The 22780-nt window shown below is 43.5% G+C and overlaps 1 protein-coding gene across 1 annotated transcript in view; it reads right to left on the bottom strand.

Moving 5' to 3' along the window:
* The window catches only part of LOC144605828 (breakpoint cluster region protein), a 77805-nt gene that overhangs the window by 50708 nt on the left and 4317 nt on the right, over nucleotides 1-22780 (bottom strand). The window contains exons 2-4 of the mRNA XM_078421422.1: nucleotides 5079-5266; nucleotides 4197-4301; nucleotides 2357-2542 (exon numbers count right to left, since the gene is read on the bottom strand). Of these exons, the coding sequence (XP_078277548.1) occupies nucleotides 2357-2542; nucleotides 4197-4301; nucleotides 5079-5266 (479 nt within the window). The remainder of the gene's footprint in view (nucleotides 1-2356; nucleotides 2543-4196; nucleotides 4302-5078; nucleotides 5267-22780) is intronic.

Genomic DNA, 22780 nt, shown 5'->3' on the forward strand with positions numbered 1-22780 from the left:
ATTGTAAAGGACCTACATTTGTCTTCACTCATTTTTTTCCTTTTTACATATCTAAAGAAGCTTTTAGTTAGTTTTTATATTCCCCGCAAGCTTTCATTCATGCTCTTTTTTCCTCCTCTTAGTTAACCCCTTTGTCCTCCTCTGTTGTGTTCTAAATTTCACCTAATCCTCCAGTTTGCTGCTTCCTCTGGCCAATTTATATGCCTTTTCCTTGGATTTAACACTATCCTTGATTTCCCTCATTGTCCACAGTTGAGCCACCTTCCCCATTTTATTTTTTCGCCAGACAGGGGGGGGAACAATTTTTGGGGTTCATCCATGTGCTCTTTAAATCTTTGCCATTGCATCTCCACTGTCAACCCTTTAAGTATAATTTGCCAGTCTATCCTAGCCAATTGGCGTCTCATACCTTCAAAATCTCCTTTCTTTAAGTTCAGGACCATAGTCTCTGAATTAACCGTGTCACTTTCCATCCTAATGCAGAATTCCACCATATTATGCTCACTGTTGCCCAAGTGATTTTGCACAACAAGATCACTAACTAATCCTTCGTCATTACGCAATACCCAGTCTAGGATGGCCCGCCCTCTAGTCGGTTCTTCTACATGTTGGTTTAAAAAACCATCCCCTATACATTCCAGGAAATCCTCCTCCTCAGCGCTGCCACCAATTTGGTTGGCCCAATCTATATGTAGATTAAAGTCACCCATGGTAAGTGCTGCACCTTTGCTACACACATCCCTAATTTCCTGCTTGATGCTATCCCCAACCTCCCTACTGCTGCTTGGTGGTCTGTATACAACTCCTTCTGCCCTTGGCTATTTCGCAGTTCTACCCATGCTGATTCTACAGCCTCTAAGCTAATGTCTCTCTTTACTATTGCATTAATGTCTTTAACCAGCAATGCCACCCCACCTCCTCTTCCTTTCTGTCTATCCTTCCTGAATATCAAATACCCCTGCATGTTTAAGTACATTCTCACCACATTCACCCTGTCAAGGCCCATTAGGATCTTAATGTTTCATTCTACACATTCTTCTAAAATCCAGTTGATATGAGCCTCAGAGACACAAGGAACTGCAGATGCTGGAAACCTTAGTAAAACACAAAGTGCCGAAGTAAGTCAGCTGGTCAGACACTGCGTGAGTTAGTCCAGCACTTTGTAATATGAGCTTAGTCCATGTAATCTTTCCTCATAAGATAGATAACCCACCCATTTCACATACAAGTTCAGTAAATCCCACTGCTTCCAATGCATACACCCTTGGATTAGAATGCATTAGCTTTCAGGAGAATTTGAACTAACTTTGAAGAAAGCAAGAACAGACAGGAAACAGAAGTATACGAACCATGTGCAGATGGGATTTATTTAGATTGGCATCATGGTCAGTGCAGACATGGTGGGCAGAAGGGCCTGGTTCTTGTGATGTACTATTTTATGTTCTATTAACATTGTTGTTTAAAGCTTTTCACTGTACCTCAGTACACGCCGCAATAAACTAAACTAAAATAAAAAGGACATACACTGACCAGGACTCCAAATGTGGTCTCACTAGATAACCGAAGCATGGACTCCCTACTTTTGTATTCAATTCCCCAGCAATAAACAACAACACTATGTTAACTTTTCTAACTGCATGCTATACCTGCACAATAACTTATTGTGAATCATGCATGAGAACAGACAGATCCCACTGCATCTCACAGCTCTGTAATCTCTCACAATTCAGGATAATATGCTTCTTTAATGAACATATGAAGTGATGCACTATGCCTGGACATTCTAGCCCCCAACTGTCTGTGTAAGTTTCGTTTTATCTTCCACAAATATTTCCCGCCAGTTTTCTGTACGGAAATGGAAAATATGTACAAGATCAATAATTAACATAATTCCTACAATATTTGTAATGTGTCTTGTCTCTCATTACTTACAACTGTGATTCAAAGCATAAATTTCAAATATTCTTTATAGATTCTGATGGATTCATTTAACCTGCATGTTGTAAATAGCTGACCATATTTTAAATTGTTTATTTAATTTAATAAACACTAAGTATATATTAATTCAACCCAACAAGGGAACACCTTTAGTTGACAGGGAAGTAAAAGTGGCCAGAACATTATGGTTCATCTAACCTATCACAGATATTAGAAAACGCTTAGATTATATTAGTTTATAATTTCAATATCCATCTATGCAGTGCAAAGCTCCACAAATGTTTTGATATCGCAGGTCAAGCCTCATAGATTTGTTGAAAATGTTTGCGCTAAACAAATGGCAACATGTCAAAATCCAATTTGTATAACTTACATGCAACTTTAGAGCAATTTTATAGTTGAGGCTAATAAAGTTTACCAGTTTTTGAAAAAGATCTCCAACACATTGATGGTGACTCCACTGCTGAACCCTGGGTAACAGGCCATCATAGAATTCCTTGTGTATTTCATAAAGCTCAGGAACCTTGAAGAAGATGGTCTCTATTTGTTGGTTGGTGAGAACGGGTTGAGATGTAGTGGCAGCTGCTTTAAGAGGCTTCATAGGCTACAAGATAAAGGATAAATTGTCGGCTTTCGTACTAATAAAGTTGTGATCAACAATCTTTCAAAACAAAGATAGACACAAATTGTTGGAATAATTCAGCGGGTCCGGCAGCATCTCTGGAGAAAAGGAATAGGTGACATTTCTGGTCAAGATCGTTCTTCAGACTGAGAGTCAGGGGAGAGGGAAACTAGAGGTATGAAAAGGTACAGAACAAGTCAGAGCCAGCCAGCCCAAAACATCACCTATTCCTTTCTCCAGAGATGGTGCCTGACCCGCTGAGTTACTCCAGCAATTTGTGTTTATCTTTGGTGTAAACGCATCTGCAGTTCTATCCTACATAAAACTTCCAAAAATATAGAACCATCACAATAAAATGCAGGATGCAAACAGCAGCAAAGGTGATCAGAAAAGTAATTCAATTTTAAGAGATTCTCTTATACTGTGATTGTATTTTCTAATATTGATTTTAAATATTCCAGCTACAATAAACATTGCTTTGAACAGTAAAAAAGTTAAATATTACAAACTTTAAACAAAAATCCCACCATTCAGTCAGATTTAAAACTTTGAAAGATGAGAGTAGTCTGCTCAACCCTCCCCAACCACCTCTCCCTGACCCTTAGCACTCTCCCTGCAACTGCAAGAGGCACAACACTAGTCCTAGCACCTCCTTCCTCACTACCATCGAAGTACCTACAAAGAGCTTCGAGGTGAGGCAAAGATTCACGCGCAGCTCCAACCTCATCTATGCATTCAGTGCTCCCAATGTGGCCGGCTCAACATTGACAAGACAACCGACCAGGCAACCGATTTGCAGAGCACCTGCGCTCTCCCCGCAGTGGCCATCCCAGCCTCCCACTTGAATGATATTCCACTATCCCTTCCCCTTCCACACTGACCCAAGGCTCAAAGCTAACTAGAGGAACAGTACCTCATATTTGACTGGGTAATCTATAATGCTACACTATGAACATTGTACTTTCTAATTTTATGTAACACTGCCTTGCAGCGAGTTTCCTTCATTCCCCACCTCCTCCACTCACTCGCTCCCTCCATCTGATCCTCCTCCAGTCCTCCCATTTTTGCCCCCTCCCCCATCTGTTCCAGTTGCATCTCTCATTCATCTCTCCCCTAATGGTTCCTTTTTATCATCACCATCCTTAAGTACCACAGATTCCAGTCCTGGTAGCATTTTGTTCCCAATTATTACCCTCCAGCCTGAAGTCTGACAAAGGGACCTGGCTCAAAACATCGGTTGTCTCTATCTCCCAAATCCATTCCTTACCGACCTGGATCCATCTGCCCATTATCTTTCACACGTCCTCAGTCCACCAATCACCCCTCCTTGGTTTGCCAATGGTCACCACTGGTATCTGTTTCACCACTCTCCCTCTCCTCTTTATATTGGATATTGGCTTTCTCCCCTCCCCATGTTAATCCTGATGCAGGGGTTGGACCCAAAATGTCAATAATTCCTTTCCCCTCCACAGATGTTGCTCGACACACCAAGTTCCTCTCACACATTTTTTGTTGCTCTAAATTCCTGCATCTGTGATCTTATGCATCTCTCATTCCTACTTAACTGGACTATATTGCGTGGTTGAATGAATATCAAGTGGTTTTGTTTTGTAGAAAAAGAGTACACCACACATACCAATAAAAGAGCCTTCAAGTGGTTCAAGTATGTTTCCTCGCTGGCCAGGATTCCAGAAAGAACCCATTTTCGCATCTCCAACCCTTTTTCCAAATCAGGTTCACTCTATAAGAAAATAAAAATATCAATTCTCCAAAGCCGAGTGTATATAAAATTAGTTTATTTCATCTTCACAAAGTCAAGATTATGACGTGATAAAATTTCCACGACAAATTAATATATTTGAATACGACCTGGAGAGTGACGTAGAGCAGAGGGATCTAAAAGTGTAGGGTGACAAAACTGAACACAACATTCCAAATGCGGCCTCACCAATGTCTTGTACAACCATAAAATAACATCACAACTTCAATACTCAATACCTAACTGACGAAGGCCAATGGACCAAAGGCTTTCTTGACGATTCTACCTGTAACACCACTTTCAGTGAACTATGTACTTGCAATTGTGAGGGGTCCTGCCATTCACTGTGAAGGTCCTACCCTGGTTTGACATCTCAAAATGCAATACCTCGCACTTCACTTCATTAAACCCCATTAACCATTCCTCAGCACACTTGCCCAACTGATCAATATCTGGCTGTAATGGAAAGTCAATTCAAAGCCAATTAATTTTCTTTTGCAATTTAAAATGGATTTTAGTTACTCTCGTTACGCAGATTTCTAATGTATGAAATTGTGCCATATATATTACAGCTTCGTCTGTCCTGATAACTCCAATATGCAGTACCAATCGAATTTTAATCTATGCCTACGTAAAAGCTTTTTACAGAGCTGTGTAGCTAGCAATAACTCAAATTACAATTAGAAGTAACTTCTTCACATCCTTTCATTCTTGTCTGTGTAGTGGCAGGATTTATTGATTTACAATTGATCAACTCACTGATTTACTTGACTCCATGGATCCAGATGATACGGTGTCCCTGCTGCCTCGACTTTTCGAACTGAGCTGCGGTGATGAGGAAGGTGAATCATCTATGTAGGGCATGGTATCCCGGTTCCTGCTTGGATCTTCCCCGATCCGATCCGCATCATAGCAATAGGTTGGTGGCATATTGTTGTAGAGTGTTTCTAGAGAGTAAGGAAGCAGCAAACAGCCAAACGTCAATGCAAAGGGAGATAATAAAGCATGTGGCATATTGTTGTGGAGTGTTTCGAGAGAACTAGTAAATACCAAACAGCCTACTGTCAATGCAATGGGAGATAAGACAATTAATTCGCAGCACACACTGGATTTTTATGAAACACACCGGCTTTATGAAGACCACTATCATGGGATGTCAAAGAAAAGCAAGGTCGCGTGCCTTAATGGCTACCATCTGGTGACTCTGACATCCACCATAATGAAGTGCTTCAAAAGGCTAGTTATGCCGCATATTATCTCCAGTCTTCCAGACAACCTTGTTCAGTTATCATTGCAACTTGATTAGCAAGTTAGCCGATGACACTTAAGTGGGTGGTGTTGTAGATTGTGAAGATGGCTGTCAAAAATTGCAGCAGGATCTTGATTAGTCGGTCAGGAATGGTTGTTGGAATTTAGTACAGAAATGTGAGGTGTTGCATTTTGGGAAGTCTAACAAGGGCAGGACCTACACATTGAATGGCAGGGCCGTGGGAGGTGTTGCAGAGCAGAATGATCTTTGGTCAAAAAGACTTTTGGCACATTGGCCTTCGACAGTCAGAGTACTGAATATAGAAGTTGGGAGGTCATGTTACAGTTGTATAAGACGTTGGTGAAGTCAAATTTAGAGTATTGCGTTCAGGTTTGGGCACCATGTAATAGAAACGACATTGTCACGCTGGAAAGCATGCAGAGACGATTTACGAGGATATTGCCAGGACTCGATGGTCTGAGCTACAGCGAGAGCTAGAGAGCAGGTTAGGACTTTATTCCATGGAGCGCAGCAAGATGAGGGGTGATCTTGTAGATCATGAGAGGAATAGATTGGGTAAATTGCCCCGAGTTGGAAAATCAAGAACCAGAGGACATTGGTTTAGGCTGAGGGAAGAAAGATTTATTAGAAACCTGAGGGATAACATTTTTACAGAAAGGTTGGTTATATATCTGGAATGGGATGCTGGAGGAGGTCCCCGAGGCAGGTACAATCATAACGTTAAAGAGATATTTGGACAGGTACATGGATAGTATAGGCCTAAAGGTTACGGGCCACTGCGGGCAGGTAGGACTAGTGTAGTTGAGGCATATTGGTTGGCGTGGGCAAGTAGCATGAGCAAAGCCTGCCAGGATATTCGTTCTAGTGCAAAACGATTCATGTGATTGCATTCCTGCTGTTTTCTAACCATTAACTAATCCTAAATATATATTTCTCAGTTGTTTTCAATGCATTTACATCTGTTTTCAATTAAGGAAATCAATACAGTGAACTACAAATGTGTGCTCACAATGGAAACATAACCCTGTTATTTTATGATCTATTCCTATTGCAATAAATAATACTTAACATTCTTCATTACTTGCTGCATGTGCTCAACAAACCTTTTTGTGAATCATACACTCGGACACCCAGGTGACTATCTATCACATTTCATCAATTTTTTGTCAATCAGAATAAAGCTTTCTTTTATTTTTTTTGCCAAAAAAAGCAAATGTACCCCTTTTCACTTAATACTTCTATTGCGGGAGCTTTTCACACTCAATTGGCCTATCTCTATTGTTTTGTAGTCTCCTAATGGCCATTTCACAACTTATATCCTTCTCATTTTGTGTCATCGGCAAAGTCATATCTTCCATCTCTTTGCCAATTTGTAAAAACTGTGAACTGCTGAGATCAATGCAGCACACCACTCATTATATAATCCTTGTGATGTCTTACTTTCCGCCTTCGGGCATTGATTGAACTGTTGACCCATGTCTCCACTTGGTCTTGGATCCAGTCAGCTCTTCCCACAGACGGGGCCTGGCCTGCTGAGCATTTCATAAATCTGTAGATTTGGGGATTTTCATTCCCTTTTGATGCTCTTTTACTGCCTCACACTGTAAACGGTGACACAATTTTAAAAGCTCTTTTGGAAATATAGGTGAATTATACATGCTGCCTTAATCAAAGGACACAATGAGATTCACCATGTAATTCATCAATGAAATCCATTAATATTTTTGGGTTCCAAATGCTTTTCTTTATTCTTTGGTGTGAACTTCAATATTTTCTCCATCACTGTTGCAAAAGTAATGGATCGCAGGCCGCTTGCCTTATCACAGCTCCTTTCCTACATGGATGCAAGGCAGCAAGTTCCCTGTCAGTTACAATACGATACGATAGAACTTAATTTATTCTAGGAGGGAAATTGATCTGCCAACAGTCATAAAAACACACAATACATGAAATTAAAGTGATGAGTGGAAAGGATTGGGGATGTGCAAGGATTGGGGAGGAGGGGAGTCAGTCTCAGTCTACCCCACGACAGAGGGGGGAGGAGTTGTACAATTTGATAGCCACAGGGTATGGCGTTCTGTCCTGCATCTTGGTGGAACCAGTCTGTTGCTGAAGGTACTCCTCAGGTAGACCAGTGTGTCATGGAAGGGGTGAGCTGTATTGTCCAGGATGCTCCGCAGTTTGAGGAGCATCCTCCCCTCCAGGCCAACCTCCCATTAATCCAACTCTGCCCCAAGGACAGAGCCAGCCTTCCTGATGTTTGTTCATTCTGTTGGCGTCTGCAGCCTTCGCCCCGCTGCCCCAACACATGACAGCGAAGAAGATGGCACTGGCCACCACTGATTGGTAAAACATCTGCAGCATCTTACTGCAGACATTGAAGGAGCAGAGCCTTCTCAACAAGGTACAGCCGGCTCTGCCCTTTCTTGTTCAGGGCATCAGCGTTCCTGGACCAGTACAGTTTATTGTCCAGCTACACTCCAAGGTATTTGTACTCCCTGGTAAACTACACATCCACACCATTGATGGAGACAGGGGACAGGGTTGTTCCTCTTCTCCTAAAGTCCATTTTCTGGCATGACACCTTTTTGCTAATCCTTTTTGATAAATTTTCCTAACCTATTGCTCTATCTCCCCAGTTATTACTGAACAAAAGCAATTATTCAATGTTTTCCAGTTGGGTTGCACAATAGCGATATCATTTCATTTTTTTCCATTCACTTCTCCGGAAATAAACCCAAGAGATAATTTTGCAAATCAGAAGCAAGACTGAAGAAATAAACCATTGGTGCTAAGAATGGATTATAGTAAACATCAACAAACATTGATGAGATGTTAAAGTATAAAGCATTGCTACATCGTGATGTCAGTAATAGAACTTCATTAGAATCAAACCCAAATCAAATAAATCTGTAACGTGCGGATGTGGACACTTTCAAATCCTTACGTACAAATGACCACTGCACTTGAGTTGATATCTTGCAAGTAATTTTGTGAAATTTAAAAACAAAAGCAGCAAGACATGCTTGTTAAGCACCGAAGATAGATACAAAAAGCTGGAGTAACTCAGCGGGACAGGCAACATCTCTGGATAGAAGGAATGGGTGATGTTTTGGACCGAGACCCTTCTTCAGACCCACCAGCAACGTCACCCATTCCTTCTATCCAGAGATTCTGCCTGTCCTGCTGTGTTACACCAGCATTTTGTGTCTATCTTCGGTGTAAACCAGCATCTGCAATTCCTTCCTACACATGCTTGGTGAGCATGACCGTGTCTCATCAGTTTCATCTATCAAGGATTATTTGTTAATAAAAAAAAGACAAAAATAAAAAGTCACAATGTTCTATACCGAATTGACCAAACTGCTTCAATCAAGTGAATATAAATGGCCGCTGATGCATGGCAAGATCCATACAAGTAGTGTTGCTGTACACAATTACATTGAAGCAAGTTGCGGTGGAGTTTTCAGCTTTCTGGAACTGTATGTTCTCCATTAAATTACCTGAGCCAAAGCAAATTTGAAATATCAACTCTACATTGGGCTGTGTGGCAATTTGGCCCCATTTGACTTTCAGTAATGAAAAGCAGTTAGTCATGAATATACTCTGCCAAATCAAGAGTTTATTTTGAAGGGTGGACACAAAGTGCAGGAGTATCTCAGCGAGTCAGGTAGCTTCTCTGGAGAATATGGATGGGTGACATTTCAGGTCAGCATCCTTCTTCAGACTGATTATGATGGGGGGGGGGGAAGAAAGTACGCAGGAAAAGAGAAGGGAATGGACGAAGTCTGGAAGGTAAGAGGCTGACACAGATGAGGAGAGTTTTTTGACAGGCAAGATAGATACAAAATGCTGGAGTAACTCAGCGGGACAGGCAACATCTCTGGAGAGAATGGGTGACTTTTCGGGTCAAGACCTTTCTTCCGACTGATTTCAGGGGAGTGGGCGGTACATAGATAAGTGTAGATAAGGAAATGTAAGGTGTGAAAACAGGACCAAGGGAATGGAGAGCAAGGAAAATGTAGAATAGATCATTATTAGTTGGGAGAAGGCAACAAAAAAGCAAACAGAAATAAAATTGAGTCGGAAACAGTAAGACTGGTCGGAGAACTGAGAACTTCTACGCCCGCACCTCCAGACTCAGGAACAGCTTCATCCCCAGGGCCATAGCTGCTATGAACCGGTCCTGCTGAGCCGGATGGTCACAACGCATAGTGATCCGGCACAGATCAACTTGCACTTTATCCTGTCTAAAACTGTTACAATTGTTTCGTTGGGTTGCTGTTGTCTAAATTAATTAAATTATTACATCGTATGGGAGGCGCATTCCCAATCTCGTTGTACCCCTGGGTACAATGGCAATAAAGATATATTGTATTGAATTGTATTGTAAGAGGGAGAGGGTGGAAAGAGAGGGAAAGCAAGGACTAGAGAAGTTAATGTTCATACCGCTGGGGTGTACGCTGCCCAAGCAAAATATGAGGTGCTGTTCCTCCAATTTGCACTGGGCCTCACTGTGACAATGGAGGAGGCCCAGGACAGAAAGGTCAGTGTGGGAGTGGGAGGGGGGGTTAAAGTGTTGAGCAACTGGGAGATCAGGTAGCTTTAGGCGGACTGAGCGGAGGTGTTCAGCGAAACAATCGTCGAGCCTGCGCTTAGTCTCACCAATATACAGGAGTCCACACCTGGAACAGCGGATACAGAAGATGAGGTTGGAGGAGGTGCAAGTGAACCTCTGCCTCACCTGAAAAGACTGTTGGGGAAGAAAGAAGAGAGGTGGGGGGAAGAAAGAAGAGAGGTGGGGGGAAGAAAGAAGAGAGGTGGGGGGAAGAAAGAAGAGAGGTGGGTGGGGGAGGAGAGAGGTGGGGGGGAATGAGAGAGGTGGGGGGAAGAAAGAAGAGGTGGGGGGAAGAAGAGAGGTGGGGGGAAGAAGAGAGGTGGGGGGAAGAAGAGAGGTGGGGGGAAGAAGAGAGGTGGGGGGAAGAAGAGAGGTGGGGGGAAGAAGAGAGGTGGGGGGAAGAAGAGAGGTGGGGGGAAGAAGAGAGGTGGGGGGAAGAAGAGAGGTGGGGGGAAGAAGAGAGGTGGGGGGAAGAAGAGAGGTGGGGGGAAGAAGAGAGGTGGGGGGAAGAAGAGAGGTGGGGGGAAGAAGAGAGGTGGGGGGAAGAAGAGAGGTGGGGGGAAGAAGAGAGGTGGGGGGAAGAAGAGAGGTGGGGGGAAGAAGAGAGGTGGGGGGAAGAAGAGAGGTGGGGGGAAGAAGAGAGGTGGGGGGAAGAAGAGAGGTGGGGGGAAGAAGAGAGGTGGGGGGAAGAAGAGAGGTGGGGGGAAGAAGAGAGGTGGGGGGAAGAAGAGAGGTGGGGGGAAGAAGAGAGGTGGGGGGAAGAAGAGAGGTGGGGGGAAGAAGAGAGGTGGGGGGAAGAAGAGAGGTGGGGGGAAGAAGAGAGGTGGGGGGAAGAAGAGAGGTGGGGGGAAGAAGAGAGGTGGGGGGAAGAAGAGAGGTGGGGGGAAGAAGAGAGGTGGGGGGAAGAAGAGAGGTGGGGGGAAGAAGAGAGGTGGGGGGAAGAAGAGAGGTGGGGGGAAGAAGAGAGGTGGGGGGAAGAAGAGAGGTGGGGGGAAGAAGAGAGGTGGGGGGAAGAAGAGAGGTGGGGGGAAGAAGAGAGGTGGGGGGAAGAAGAGAGGTGGGGGGAAGAAGAGAGGTGGGGGGAAGAAGAGAGGTGGGGGGAAGAAGAGAGGTGGGGGGAAGAAGAGAGGTGGGGGGAAGAAGAGAGGTGGGGGGGAAGAAGAGAGGTGGGGGGGAAGAAGAGAGGTGGGGGGAAGAAGAGAGGTGGGGGGGAAAGAAGAGAGGTGGGGGGAAAGAAGAGAGGTGGGGGGAAAGAAGAGAGGTGGGGGGGAAGAAGAGAGGTGGGGGGAAGAAGAGAGGTGGGGGGAAGAAGAGAGGTGGGGGAAGAAGAGAGGTGGGGGGAAGAAGAGAGGTGGGGGGGAAGAAGAGAGGTGGGGGGAAGAAGAGAGGTGGGGGGGAAGAAGAGAGGTGGGGGGGAAGAAGAGAGGTGGGGGGGAAGAAGAGAGGTGGGGGAAGAAGAGAGGTGGGGGGGAAGAAGAGAGGTGGGGGGGAAGAAGAGAGGTGGGGGGGAAGAAGAGAGGTGGGGGGGAAGAAGAGAGGTGGGGGGAAGAAGAGAGGTGGGGGGAAGAAGAGAGGTGGGGGGGAAGAAAGAAGAGAGGTGGGGGGGGAAGAAAGAATAGAGGTGGGGGGGGTGAAGAGAGGTGGGGGAGAAATACAGTGGATATTTCCCCCCCAAAATAGAGCTAAAAAAATAGATGAAAAGGAAATGAATGACTAAGATATTTATAGAAATTATCCCAAAATATCTCCCTCTGTATAATATTTTATACATGGGAGTGGCTGAAGCCAAAGTGGTGCAGCATTGTGCAAGATGAGAAAACATGCTCTTTGGGTGTTCGTCGAAAAACTACACCAGAAATGATGGTGGAAAATAATAAATCATTGTTTACTAGTTTACCAAATACTGCTTTAATTGGCAAGATTTGTTTTGCCTTTACCAGATGTATAAACCACTGCAACACAGGCCTTCATCATTTGCTTAGCAAATATTGCACTAACTGCTTTGCAAAAGTGTTTTGTCATCAGCTTCTGACGCATGATTAAAAATATAAATAAAAGCAGAAGCAGGCCACTTGATCAGCCTTCTCTCCTTAATATCCGTTAATCTATTGATCTCTGTCTTGAATTTACTCAGAGGAATACCAGTGCCCCAACTGCCATCCCGACTGAATTTAGACAAAAGAGTTACAAAAAAGATCTTGCCCTTTACAAAAATATCTTGCCTATTTTCTTTCATCTCAATTTAGCCGCCCGTCAAATCCTTGAGTCAAAGCATCAATATTTACCCTCAACCATATCACTTCACCACACACAGCCTCACCCCAAATTTCCGCTGCCAAATGGCCGCCCCGCTAGTGATTTTCTTTCTTTTAGATACATCACCAGGAGCAATCACAAGATAGTAAAGCTGCTTTTTATAACTCCTGTGCTGCCTCGTCATCCCTGCAGCTCACTCACTACAGAGAAAGGAGACCTGTGCACTATGTTCCAGCTGCAATCTCACTGGAATCCTGTAGTAATAACATAATTCGTGACTTATTCTCTGCTGTTTCTTTCTTCCTCTTGAGGTTCCAATACTTGTGTGCCTCTTGCAAATATGACTACCAACACACAGGTCAAATCAATGCATATTTGTTATTTCAGGTTGCACTGTAGATGTTAACAGTTAACATCCCGGGATGATCTCATTAGCTGCAATGTCCAAACAATCCTTCGCATAAAACAAAGAACAATATGGCATTGGAACAGGCCCCTTGGGACACAGTGTCTGCCCCAACCAGGATGTTAATCTAAATTAATCCCAAATGCCCACAAAGTGCATTCCTCTGTTCCCTAATTGCACATGTGCCTGCCAAAATGCCTCTTAAAATGCTGCCATTAGACAATAGACAATAGGTGCAGGAGTAGGCCATTCAGCCCTTCGAGCCAGCACCGCCATTCAATGCGATCATGGCTGATCACTCTCAATAAGTACCCCGTTCCTGCCTTCTCCCCATACCCCCTCACTCCGCTATCCTTAAGAGCTCTATCCAGCTCTCTCTTGAAAGCATCCAACAAACTGGCCTCCACTGCCTTCTGAGGCAGAGAATTCCACACCTTCACCACTCTCTGACTGAAAAAGTTCTTCCTCATCTCCGTTCTAAATGGCCTACCCCTTATTCTTAAACTGTGGCCCCTTGTTCTGGACTCCCCCAACATTGGGAACATGTTTCCTGCCTCTAATGTGTCCAATCCCTTAATTATCTTATATGTTTCAATAAGATCCCCCCTCATCCTTCTAAATTCCAGTGTATACAAGCCCAATCGCTCCAGCCTTTCAACATACGACAGTCCCGCCATTCCGGGAATCAACCTAGTGAACCTACGCTGCACGCCCTCCATAGCAAGAATATCCTTCCTCAAATTTGGAGACCAAAACTGCACACAGTACTCCAGGTGCGGTCTCACCAGGGCCCGGTACAACTGTAGAAGGACCTCTTTGCTCCTATACTCAACTCCTCTTGTTATGAAGGCCAACATTCCATTGGCTTTCTTCACTGCCTGCTGTACCTGCATGCTTCCTTTCATTGACTGATGCACTAGGACACCCAGATCTCGTTGAACTCCCCCTCCTCCTAACTTGACACCATTCAGATAATAATCTGCCTTTCTATTCTTACTTCCAAAGTGAATAACCTCACACTTATCTACATTAAACTGCATCTGCCATGTATCCGCCCACTCACACAACATGTCCAAGTCACCCTGCAGCCTTATTGCATCTTCCTCACAATTCACACTACCCCCCAGCTTAGTATCATCTGCAAATTTGCTAATGGTACTTTTAATCCCTTCGTCTAAGTCATTAATGTATATCGTAAATAGCTGGGGTCCCAGCACCGAACCTTGCGGTACCCCACTGGTCACCTTGCGGTACCCCACTGGTCACTGCCTGCCATTCCGAAAGGGACCCATTTATCCCCACTCTTTGCTTTCTGTCTGTCAACCATGTGCCCTAATTTTGCCCACTAATCTCCTATGTGGGACCTTGTCGAAGGCTTTCTGAAAGTCGAGGTACACCACATCCACTGACTCTCCCCTGTCAATTTTCCTAGTTACATCCTCAAAAAATTCCAGTAGATTTGTCAAGCATGATTTCCCCTTCGTAAATCCATGCTGACTCGGAATGATCCTGTTACTGCTATCCAAATGCTCAGCAATTTCGTCCTTTATAATTGACTCCAGCATCTTCCCCACCACTGATGTCAGACTAACTGGTCTATAATTACCCGTTTTCTCTCTCCCTCCTTTCTTAAAAAGTGGGATAACATTTGCTATCCTCCAATCCACAGGAACTGATCCTGAATCTATAGAACATTGAAAAATGATCTCCAATGCTTCCACTATTTCTAGAGCCACCTCCTTAAGTACCCTGGGATGCAGACCATCAGGCCCTGGGGATTTATCAGCCTTCAGTCCCATCAGTCTACCCAAAACCATTTCCTGCCTAATGTGGATTTCCTTCAGTTCCTCCATCACCCTAGGTTCTCCGGCCCCTAGAACATTTGGGAGATTGTGTGTATCTTCCTCAGTGAAGACAGATCCAAAGTAACGGTTTAACTCGTCTGCCATTTCTTTGTTCCCCATAATAAATTCCCCTGCTTCTGTCTTCAAGGGACCCACATTTGCCTTGACTATTTTTTTCCTCTTCACGTACCTAAAAAAACTTTTGCTATCCTCCTTTATATTATTGGCTAGTTTACCCTCGTACCTCATCTTTTCTCCCCGTATTGCCTTTTTAGTTAACTTTTGTTGATCTTTAAAAGAGTCCCAATCCTCTGTCTTCCCACTCTTCTTTGCTATGTTATACTTCCTCTCCTTAATTTTTATGCTGTCCCTGACTTCCCTCGTCAGCCACAGGTGTCTCTTACTCCCCTTAGAGTCTTTCCACCTCTTTGGAATAAATTGATCCTGCAACCTCTGCATTATTCCCAGGAATACCTGCCATTGCTGTTCTACCGTCTTCCCTGCTAGGGCCTCCTTCCAATCAATTTTGGCCAGCTCCTGCCTCATGCCTCTGTAATCCCCTTTGCTATACTGTAATACCGACACTTCCGATTTTCCCTTCTGCCTTTCCATTTGCAGAGTAAAACTTATCATGTTGTGATCACTGCCTCCTAATGGCTCTTTTACCTCTAGTCCCCTTATCAGATCAGGATCATTACACATCACTAAATCCAGAATTGCCTTCTCCCTGGTAGGCTCCAGTACAAGCTGTTCTAAGAATCCATCTCGAAGGCACTCTACAAACTCTCTTTCCTGGGGTCCATTTCCAACCTGATTTTCCCAGTCTACCTGCATGTTGAAATCTCCCATAACCACCGTAGCATTACATTTTTGACACGCCAATTTTATCTCCTGATTCAACTTGCACCCTATGTCGAGGCTACTGTTTGGGGGCCTATAGATAACTCCCATTAGGGTCTTTTTACCCTTACAATTTCTCATTTCTATCCATACTGATTCAACATCTCCTGATTCTATGTCACCCCTTGCAAGGGAATGAATATCATTCCTTACCATCAGAGCAACCCCACCCCCTCTGCCCACCTGTCTGTCTTTTCTAGCAGCACCTCCTCTAGCAGCATCTTCCAGTCACCTACCAGCCTGTTTAAAAAAAGATCACTTCCCCTCACCTTAAATCTACAGTGCCCTCCATAATGTTTAGGACAAAGACCCATCATTTATTTATTTGCCTCTGTACTCCACAATTTGAGATTTGTAACAGAAAAAAAAAAATCACATGTAGTTAAAGTGCACATTGTCTGATGTTATTAAAGGATTATTTTTATACATAGCCCCCTCATTTCAGGGCACCATAATGTTTGGGACACATGGCTTCATAGGTGTTTGTAATTACTCAGGTGTGTCTAAATGCCTCCTTAATGCAGGTATAAGAGAGCTCTCAGCACCTAGTCTTTCCTCCAGTCTTTCCATCACCTTTGGAAACTGTTATTGCTGTTTATCACCAAGAGGACCAAAGTTGTGCTATTGAAAGTCAAAGAAGCCATTATGAGACTGAGAAACAAGAATAAAACTGTTAGAGACATCAGCCAAACATTAGGCTTACCAAAATCAACTGTTTGGAACATCATTAAGAAGAATGAGAGCACTGGTGAACTTATTAATCACAAAGGGACTGGCAGGCCAAGGAAGAACTCCACAGCTGATGACAGAATAATTCTCTTTATAAGAAAACTCCCCAAACACCTGTCTGACAGATCAGAAACACTCTTCAGGTGTGGATTTGTCAATGACCACTGTCTGCAGAAGACTTCATGAACAGAAATACAGAGGCTACACTGCAAGATGCAAACCACTGGTTAGCCACAAAAATAGGATGGCCAGGTTTCAGTTTGCCAAGAAGTACTTAAAAGAGCAACCACAGTTCTGGAAAAGGGTCTTGTGGACAGATGAGACGAAGATTAACTTGTATCAGAGTGATGGCAAGAGCAAAGTATGGAGGAGAGTAGGAACTGCCCAAAATCCAAAGCATATCACCTCATCTGTGAAACACAGTGGTGGGGGTGTTATGGCCTGGGCATGCGTGGCTGCTGAATTAATTCTGAAGTGTATAGACACATCCTATCTGCTCAAGTTCAAACAAATGTCTCAAAACTCATTGGCCGGCGGTTCATTCTACAGCAAGACAATAATTCCAAACATACTGCTAAAGCCACAAAGTTTTTCAAAGCTAAAAAATGGTTAATTCTTGAGTGGCCAAGTCAATCACCCGATCTGAACCCAATTGAGCATGCCTTTCTCTGCTGAAGGGAAAACTGAAGGGGACTAGAGCACAAAACAAGCATAAGTTAAAGATGGCTGCAATACAGGCCTGGCAGGGCATCACCAGAGAAGACAACTGGTGATGTCCATGAATCGCAGACTTCAAGCAGTCATTGCATGTAAAGGATATGCAACAAAATACTAAACATAACTACTTTCATTTACATGACATTGTTGTGTCCCAAACATTATGGTGCCCTGAAATGGGGGGACAATGTATAAACACTGCTGCAATTTTACATGGTGAAACCAAAATGTATAAAAATGGCCTTTATTAAAATCTGACAATGTGCACTTGAAGCGCATGTGATTTTTTTCTATTACAAATCTCAAATTGCGGAGTACAGAGGCAAATAAATAAACGATGGGTCTTTATCCCAAACATTATGGAGGGCACTGTATGTCCTCCAGTATTTGACATTTAAACTTTGGGGAAAAGGATTTGACTGCCTCCCCTTTCATGATTTTATAAACTTCTACCACATTGTCCCTCAGCCTCCAATACTCCAACCCCTCTTCATAGCTAATACTCTCCAATCCAGGGAAATTCATAGTAAACCCTCTCCGCACCATCTCCTCAGCCTTGACATAGTTATACAACATCGAAATAGGCACGTCGGCCCAACTTGCACATGCTGACCAAGACGCCCCATCTACACTTGTCCCACCTGTCTGTGTTTGGCCCATATCCCTCTAAACCTTTCCTATCCATGTACCTATCCAAATGTCTTTTAAATGTTGTTATAGTATCTACTTCAACTACCTCCTCTGGCAGCTCCTATTAAATCTTTCCCCTCTCACCTTAAAACGTTGTTCCCTGGTTCTTGGTTCTCCTACTCAGAGTAAAAGACTGTACGTTTGCCCTACCAGTTTCCCTCAAACTTCATATGGTTTGTCGATCAGAACTGCGCATAGTGATCCAAATGTGGCCCTAAGTTTTATAGGGCTGCCACTTAACATCCCATCGTCAATGCCCCAACGAAAGGCGGTGAGCGTGCCATGTACTTTTTTACCACCCTATCCATTTGTGTGCAACTTTCTGGGAGCCATGGACTTACACACCAAGTTTCCTCTGTACAGGATGCTAACATTTACTGTACACTTTCTCTTGCATTTGATCTCCCACAATTGGGAGGGCCAAATGGATGAAATGTCCGTGGATGAGCCTTTTGGGACCTGAGACCAGTGTTCTATTAGGTTTATGATAGTTATGGATAGTGACAGAGCTGGCCCACGAGTTAAAATTCTAAATTGGAGCAAGGTCAACTTAAGGTATTAAGACAGGAACTCACTCGGGTTGATTGAAGCAGGTTCTTTGTCAGAAAAGGAACATCCAGAAGGTTGGATGTTTTTAAATGTGTGCTGACAAGAGTCCAGGATCTGCCTGTTCCTATTAGAGTGAAGGGCAAAGCAGGTGGTCATAAGGAAGCTTTGATGACAAGTGAAGTTGAGGTTTTGGTCAAGAATAAGGAGGAGGCATGGGGCAGGTATAGGCAGCTGGGATCAAGTGCATCCCTGGAAGAATTTCAGGAACTGAGGCGCAAACTAAAAATGGAAATCAGGAGGGCAAAAAAGGGAAAGGAGACAGCTCTGGCAGACAATAATCAGGATAATCCCAAGAGATTTTATAAATACATTAAGGAAAAATGAGTAACCAGAGAGAGAATCAGGAATCAAAGTGGTAAACTCTGAGTGAAGCCACATGAGAGGGCACAGAACTACATGAGCATTTCGGAAGGGCTGCAGGGAAGAGCCTGGGAACTATAGGCCAGTTTAACATCTGTGGATAGAAAGTTACTAGAAAGTATTCTGAGGGATAAGACAAATATATATATATATATATACATAAAGACATTGGCTGATTGGGGATAGTCATCATGCTTTTGCACGTGAGATTGTGTCTTACAAATCTGATTTAAAAAATTTGAAACAACCATAAAAGTTGATGAGGATAAAGCCTTAGATGTTGTCTATATGGTCCAGCAAGGCATTCAAAAAAATTCTGCATGGTAGGCTGCTCTGGAAAATTAGATTGCATTTGATCCAGAGATACTGGATAGAAAATTGACTTCATGGAAGGAAGCAGAGGTAAAAGATTGTTTTCAGACGGTGTGTTGTAGGGCATTGGGGTCTAGGAGCGCAGGGTACATAGTTCCTTGAAAGTGGCATCACAGGTAGATAGGGTGGTCATGAAGGCTTTCAGCATATTCATCTTCATTAGTCAGGATATTGAGTAGAGAAATTGGCATGTTATATTACTGTTGTGCAAGTTATTTGTGAGGCCACATTTGGAGTATTGTGTTCCAGCTTTGGTCACCCTGCTGTACGAAAGGTTGTTGTTAAGCCGGAAAGAGACCAGAGAAAATTTCTGAGGATGTCATCAAGACTTGAGAGCCTCAGCTGTAGGGAAAGATGGGGACTTTATTCTATGGAGTGCAGAAGGATGAGGGGTGATCTTATTGAGGTATGTACAATCATGAGGGTAGAGCCATTTCTCCCAATCTGAAGAAGGGTCACAAGCCAAAATGTCATCTGACCATTCCTTCCACAGATACTCCCTGACCTGCCAAGTCTCTCCAGTACAATTTCAATTTTGTTCAAAATTTCAGCATCTGCATTTTCTTGCGTCTCCATGCTGGTTAATTGCAGGTTAATTGGCCTCTGTACATTGCCCTAAAACCACACCAGAACAAAACCACCACAGACTTTGCACCGCAATGGTTTCTCTACGTACTATCATTGTCTGGTTTACTGGGAATAACTGATCATTTATTGTGTTTCTATTTTGTATTCATTGCAGTTAATGTGCCTGTAAAGCTGCAGCAAGTAAAACTTTCATCGTTCCAGTTCAAATCCAGAGCATATGACAAATAAACACTCAACTTCTCAACCAAAGTTATTTGTAGTAATTTGTTGCGACATTTACAACATTACTATGGTTTACTCCAATTACATGAAGCCCTGATGACACTGCATCTAAGCGCAGATCTGAACATACTTACAAAAGAGGAAGCTCAGCCAAACTACACCAGCTCGATTCCAGGGTTGATGGGTTTGTCACACGAGGAGAGATCAAACAGATTGGGACTATATTTTTGAGTTTGGAAGGACGAGGTAAAACACCAAATTCTCGTCAAGTTAAAAACAGAATTGATGTCTCTTCAGGAGTTAATGTAAAGGAGACACAAGAAACTGCAGATGCTAGAATCTTGTGTTCTAGGCAAAGTACAGAGTTGGCCACTCAGGAGAGAAATTAGCAGAAATTTCTTCACATAAGATGGTGGCGAATCTTTTGCATTTTTTGCCCAAGTGGGCAGGGGAGACCAGCTTGCAAAATAAAGTCGAGATTGAGATGACATGTTTTTAGATATTGTAGGAACTGGGAAATCTGAAGTAGTGCAGGAAAGCAGCACTGATTCTAATGAAAGGCAAAGCAGACACCAGGGGCTGTCTGTCTGAATCAGCTACTCTTGTTTCTACTTTTAAACCCCAAAATACCCCCAATTTCCTTTAAAATGTTTTGGGATTTCTTTGGCATACACAAAATGCTGGAGTAAATCAGTGGGTCAGGCAGCATCTCTGGAGAGAAGGAATGGGTGACGTTTCGGGTCGAGACCCTTCTTCAAACTGTTGGGATTTCTTTAGGCTGTCGAATATAATAAAACATTTCTAACCTTAGAATGCAGGCTTCTTTTTCAGGAGTCCCAGTATTTTCACCAAATACTCAAACATTGTCAGAGGTCTGCAACTTAATTGTGCTAATTAGTTGCTAAGTTAGTCGTTTGTTAAGTAAGCAAATCATGAAAATGTGAACTCCCATCATTGAAGGCCACTGGCACTGGAACAGAAGAGTCATCATTGGAATATAAGACAAGCAAGTCCCTGAAGCATACCCTGATATTAACAGATTGTGGCTGATAATTCCAATTGTACACCCAAATTCCCAAAACATAATATCCTTGCTACCATCCAGTTTTTAAATTTTCAATGGACCCATTTCAATTCCATTTTGGGGGAAGAGCATTCCAGGTTTCCATAATTTATGTGATGAACTGCTTTTTGATGTCATCCTTGATTTTAAGATTGTGCCACTTGTACTGGACTCGTCACAAAATTATTTCCATCTTAACAGCTCTTTCAAATATTATCACAGCTGGATACTTTGAAGCACAGCATCTGGAATGTGGTAGATTCACTAGAAATAGCTCCGCCCAAAAATCTGGCAAATGGGGATTAAGTGTTGCAATTCTTTTACGGTAGAAGGATCCAACTCAGCCATTAGAAACAGTTAAAATATTCAGAAGCAATAAGTTGTAATACAGTAATAATTCATCATTTTTAGAATATGTTTGTCACATCGCATTGTAAAACATTTAAGGATCACCGGGACTGGGATAGAATGGCAGCAGCCAATTTTGGATATCTGTGCAACAATTAAAAGACTGGTTGAAAAGGCAAGAAATTCAACCTTAATGTAATTTCATTCACCATACTTAACAGCTTTTGTACATAACAACTTCCTGTGCATATCTTTCCAATAGCTGTCAATTTCCCATCCAACATTGGTCAAAACTAACACTGCACATGCAGTTTATTTGAGCCATCCTCAACAAATCAATGGTTTGGATGAGAATGTACAAGACATGATTAGCAAGTTTGCAGATGACACTGAAATAGGTGGTATGATAAACAGTGAAGATGGTTAACAAGAATTACAATGGGACCTTGATCAACTGGGCAAGTGGATGGATGAATGGCCAGGAGTGTTTATTTCAGTAAAGAAGTCACCATTCATTTGAGCTCCATCAATACTGGCGAGTGAATCAGCTTTATGGGTGGGGTGATGTTAGTTTCCAAATACACAGGACAAGATGTTAGAAATCCAAAGTGCCAAATGTCAACTTGCTCCCGGTGGTAATGGGAGGCTTATGCACTCACCTATGCTCCTCCGATGTTGAGAAAGGCTAGGCAGACACGTCATTGGGGTTATCAAGTGGGCACCTACTTTCATCGACGTTTCGCTGATTGGACCCACGACGTCTCCAGTAGGCTCAGCAGTGCATTCTGGCGTCCCAGAACCACCCCCTCTGCATCTGCCTAGCCGGCTTATTTGGGAGACCAGATGGGGTCTTTCCTCTTCAGCCAGAGCCACTGGCTACTCCGCTCTGCCACCTGTGATGTTTCCTTGATAGCCTGGCATAGGGCTTGTCCGCTGATCCCCAGGTCCTTCATCAGTCTTACGGTAGATGTTGCCACAAATCCTCGACATCCAACTTCTACCGGGCAGATCTTTGCTGTTCTGCCTCCGCTGCAAGGTCTGTGTAGCGCAGTTTCTTTCTTTCAAAGGCTTCCTGCACAGCATCCTCCCAAGGGACTGTGAGCTCCACAAAATACACCATGCGCTGAGAGTTGGACCAGAGGACAAGATCAGGCCTCAAGTTGGTGATGGCTATCTCTGGTGGAACTGTAAGCCGTTGGCCCACATCCACCAGCATCTGCCAGTCCCGGGCTGCCTCCAGCTGTCCAAATCTTGTCCTTGGTGGAATTTTCCGTTGCTTTTGTTCCCCCTCCTGAACAAAGGCAATTGGCATAACTGGGTTGGTTGTTCTGGGCGGCAGGGCATTGTTGGTTGTTCTCCTGCTTTCCAGAGTCGCTGCCAGGCATTTGAGCACTTGATTATGTCTCCAGGTATACCGTCCTTGGGAGAGGCTTACTTTACACCCAGTGAGGATGTGCTTAAGCGTGGCT

The sequence above is a fragment of the Rhinoraja longicauda genome, chromosome 25, assembly GCF_053455715.1.
Source record: "Rhinoraja longicauda isolate Sanriku21f chromosome 25, sRhiLon1.1, whole genome shotgun sequence".
Taxonomy (NCBI): Eukaryota; Metazoa; Chordata; class Chondrichthyes; order Rajiformes; family Arhynchobatidae; genus Rhinoraja; species Rhinoraja longicauda.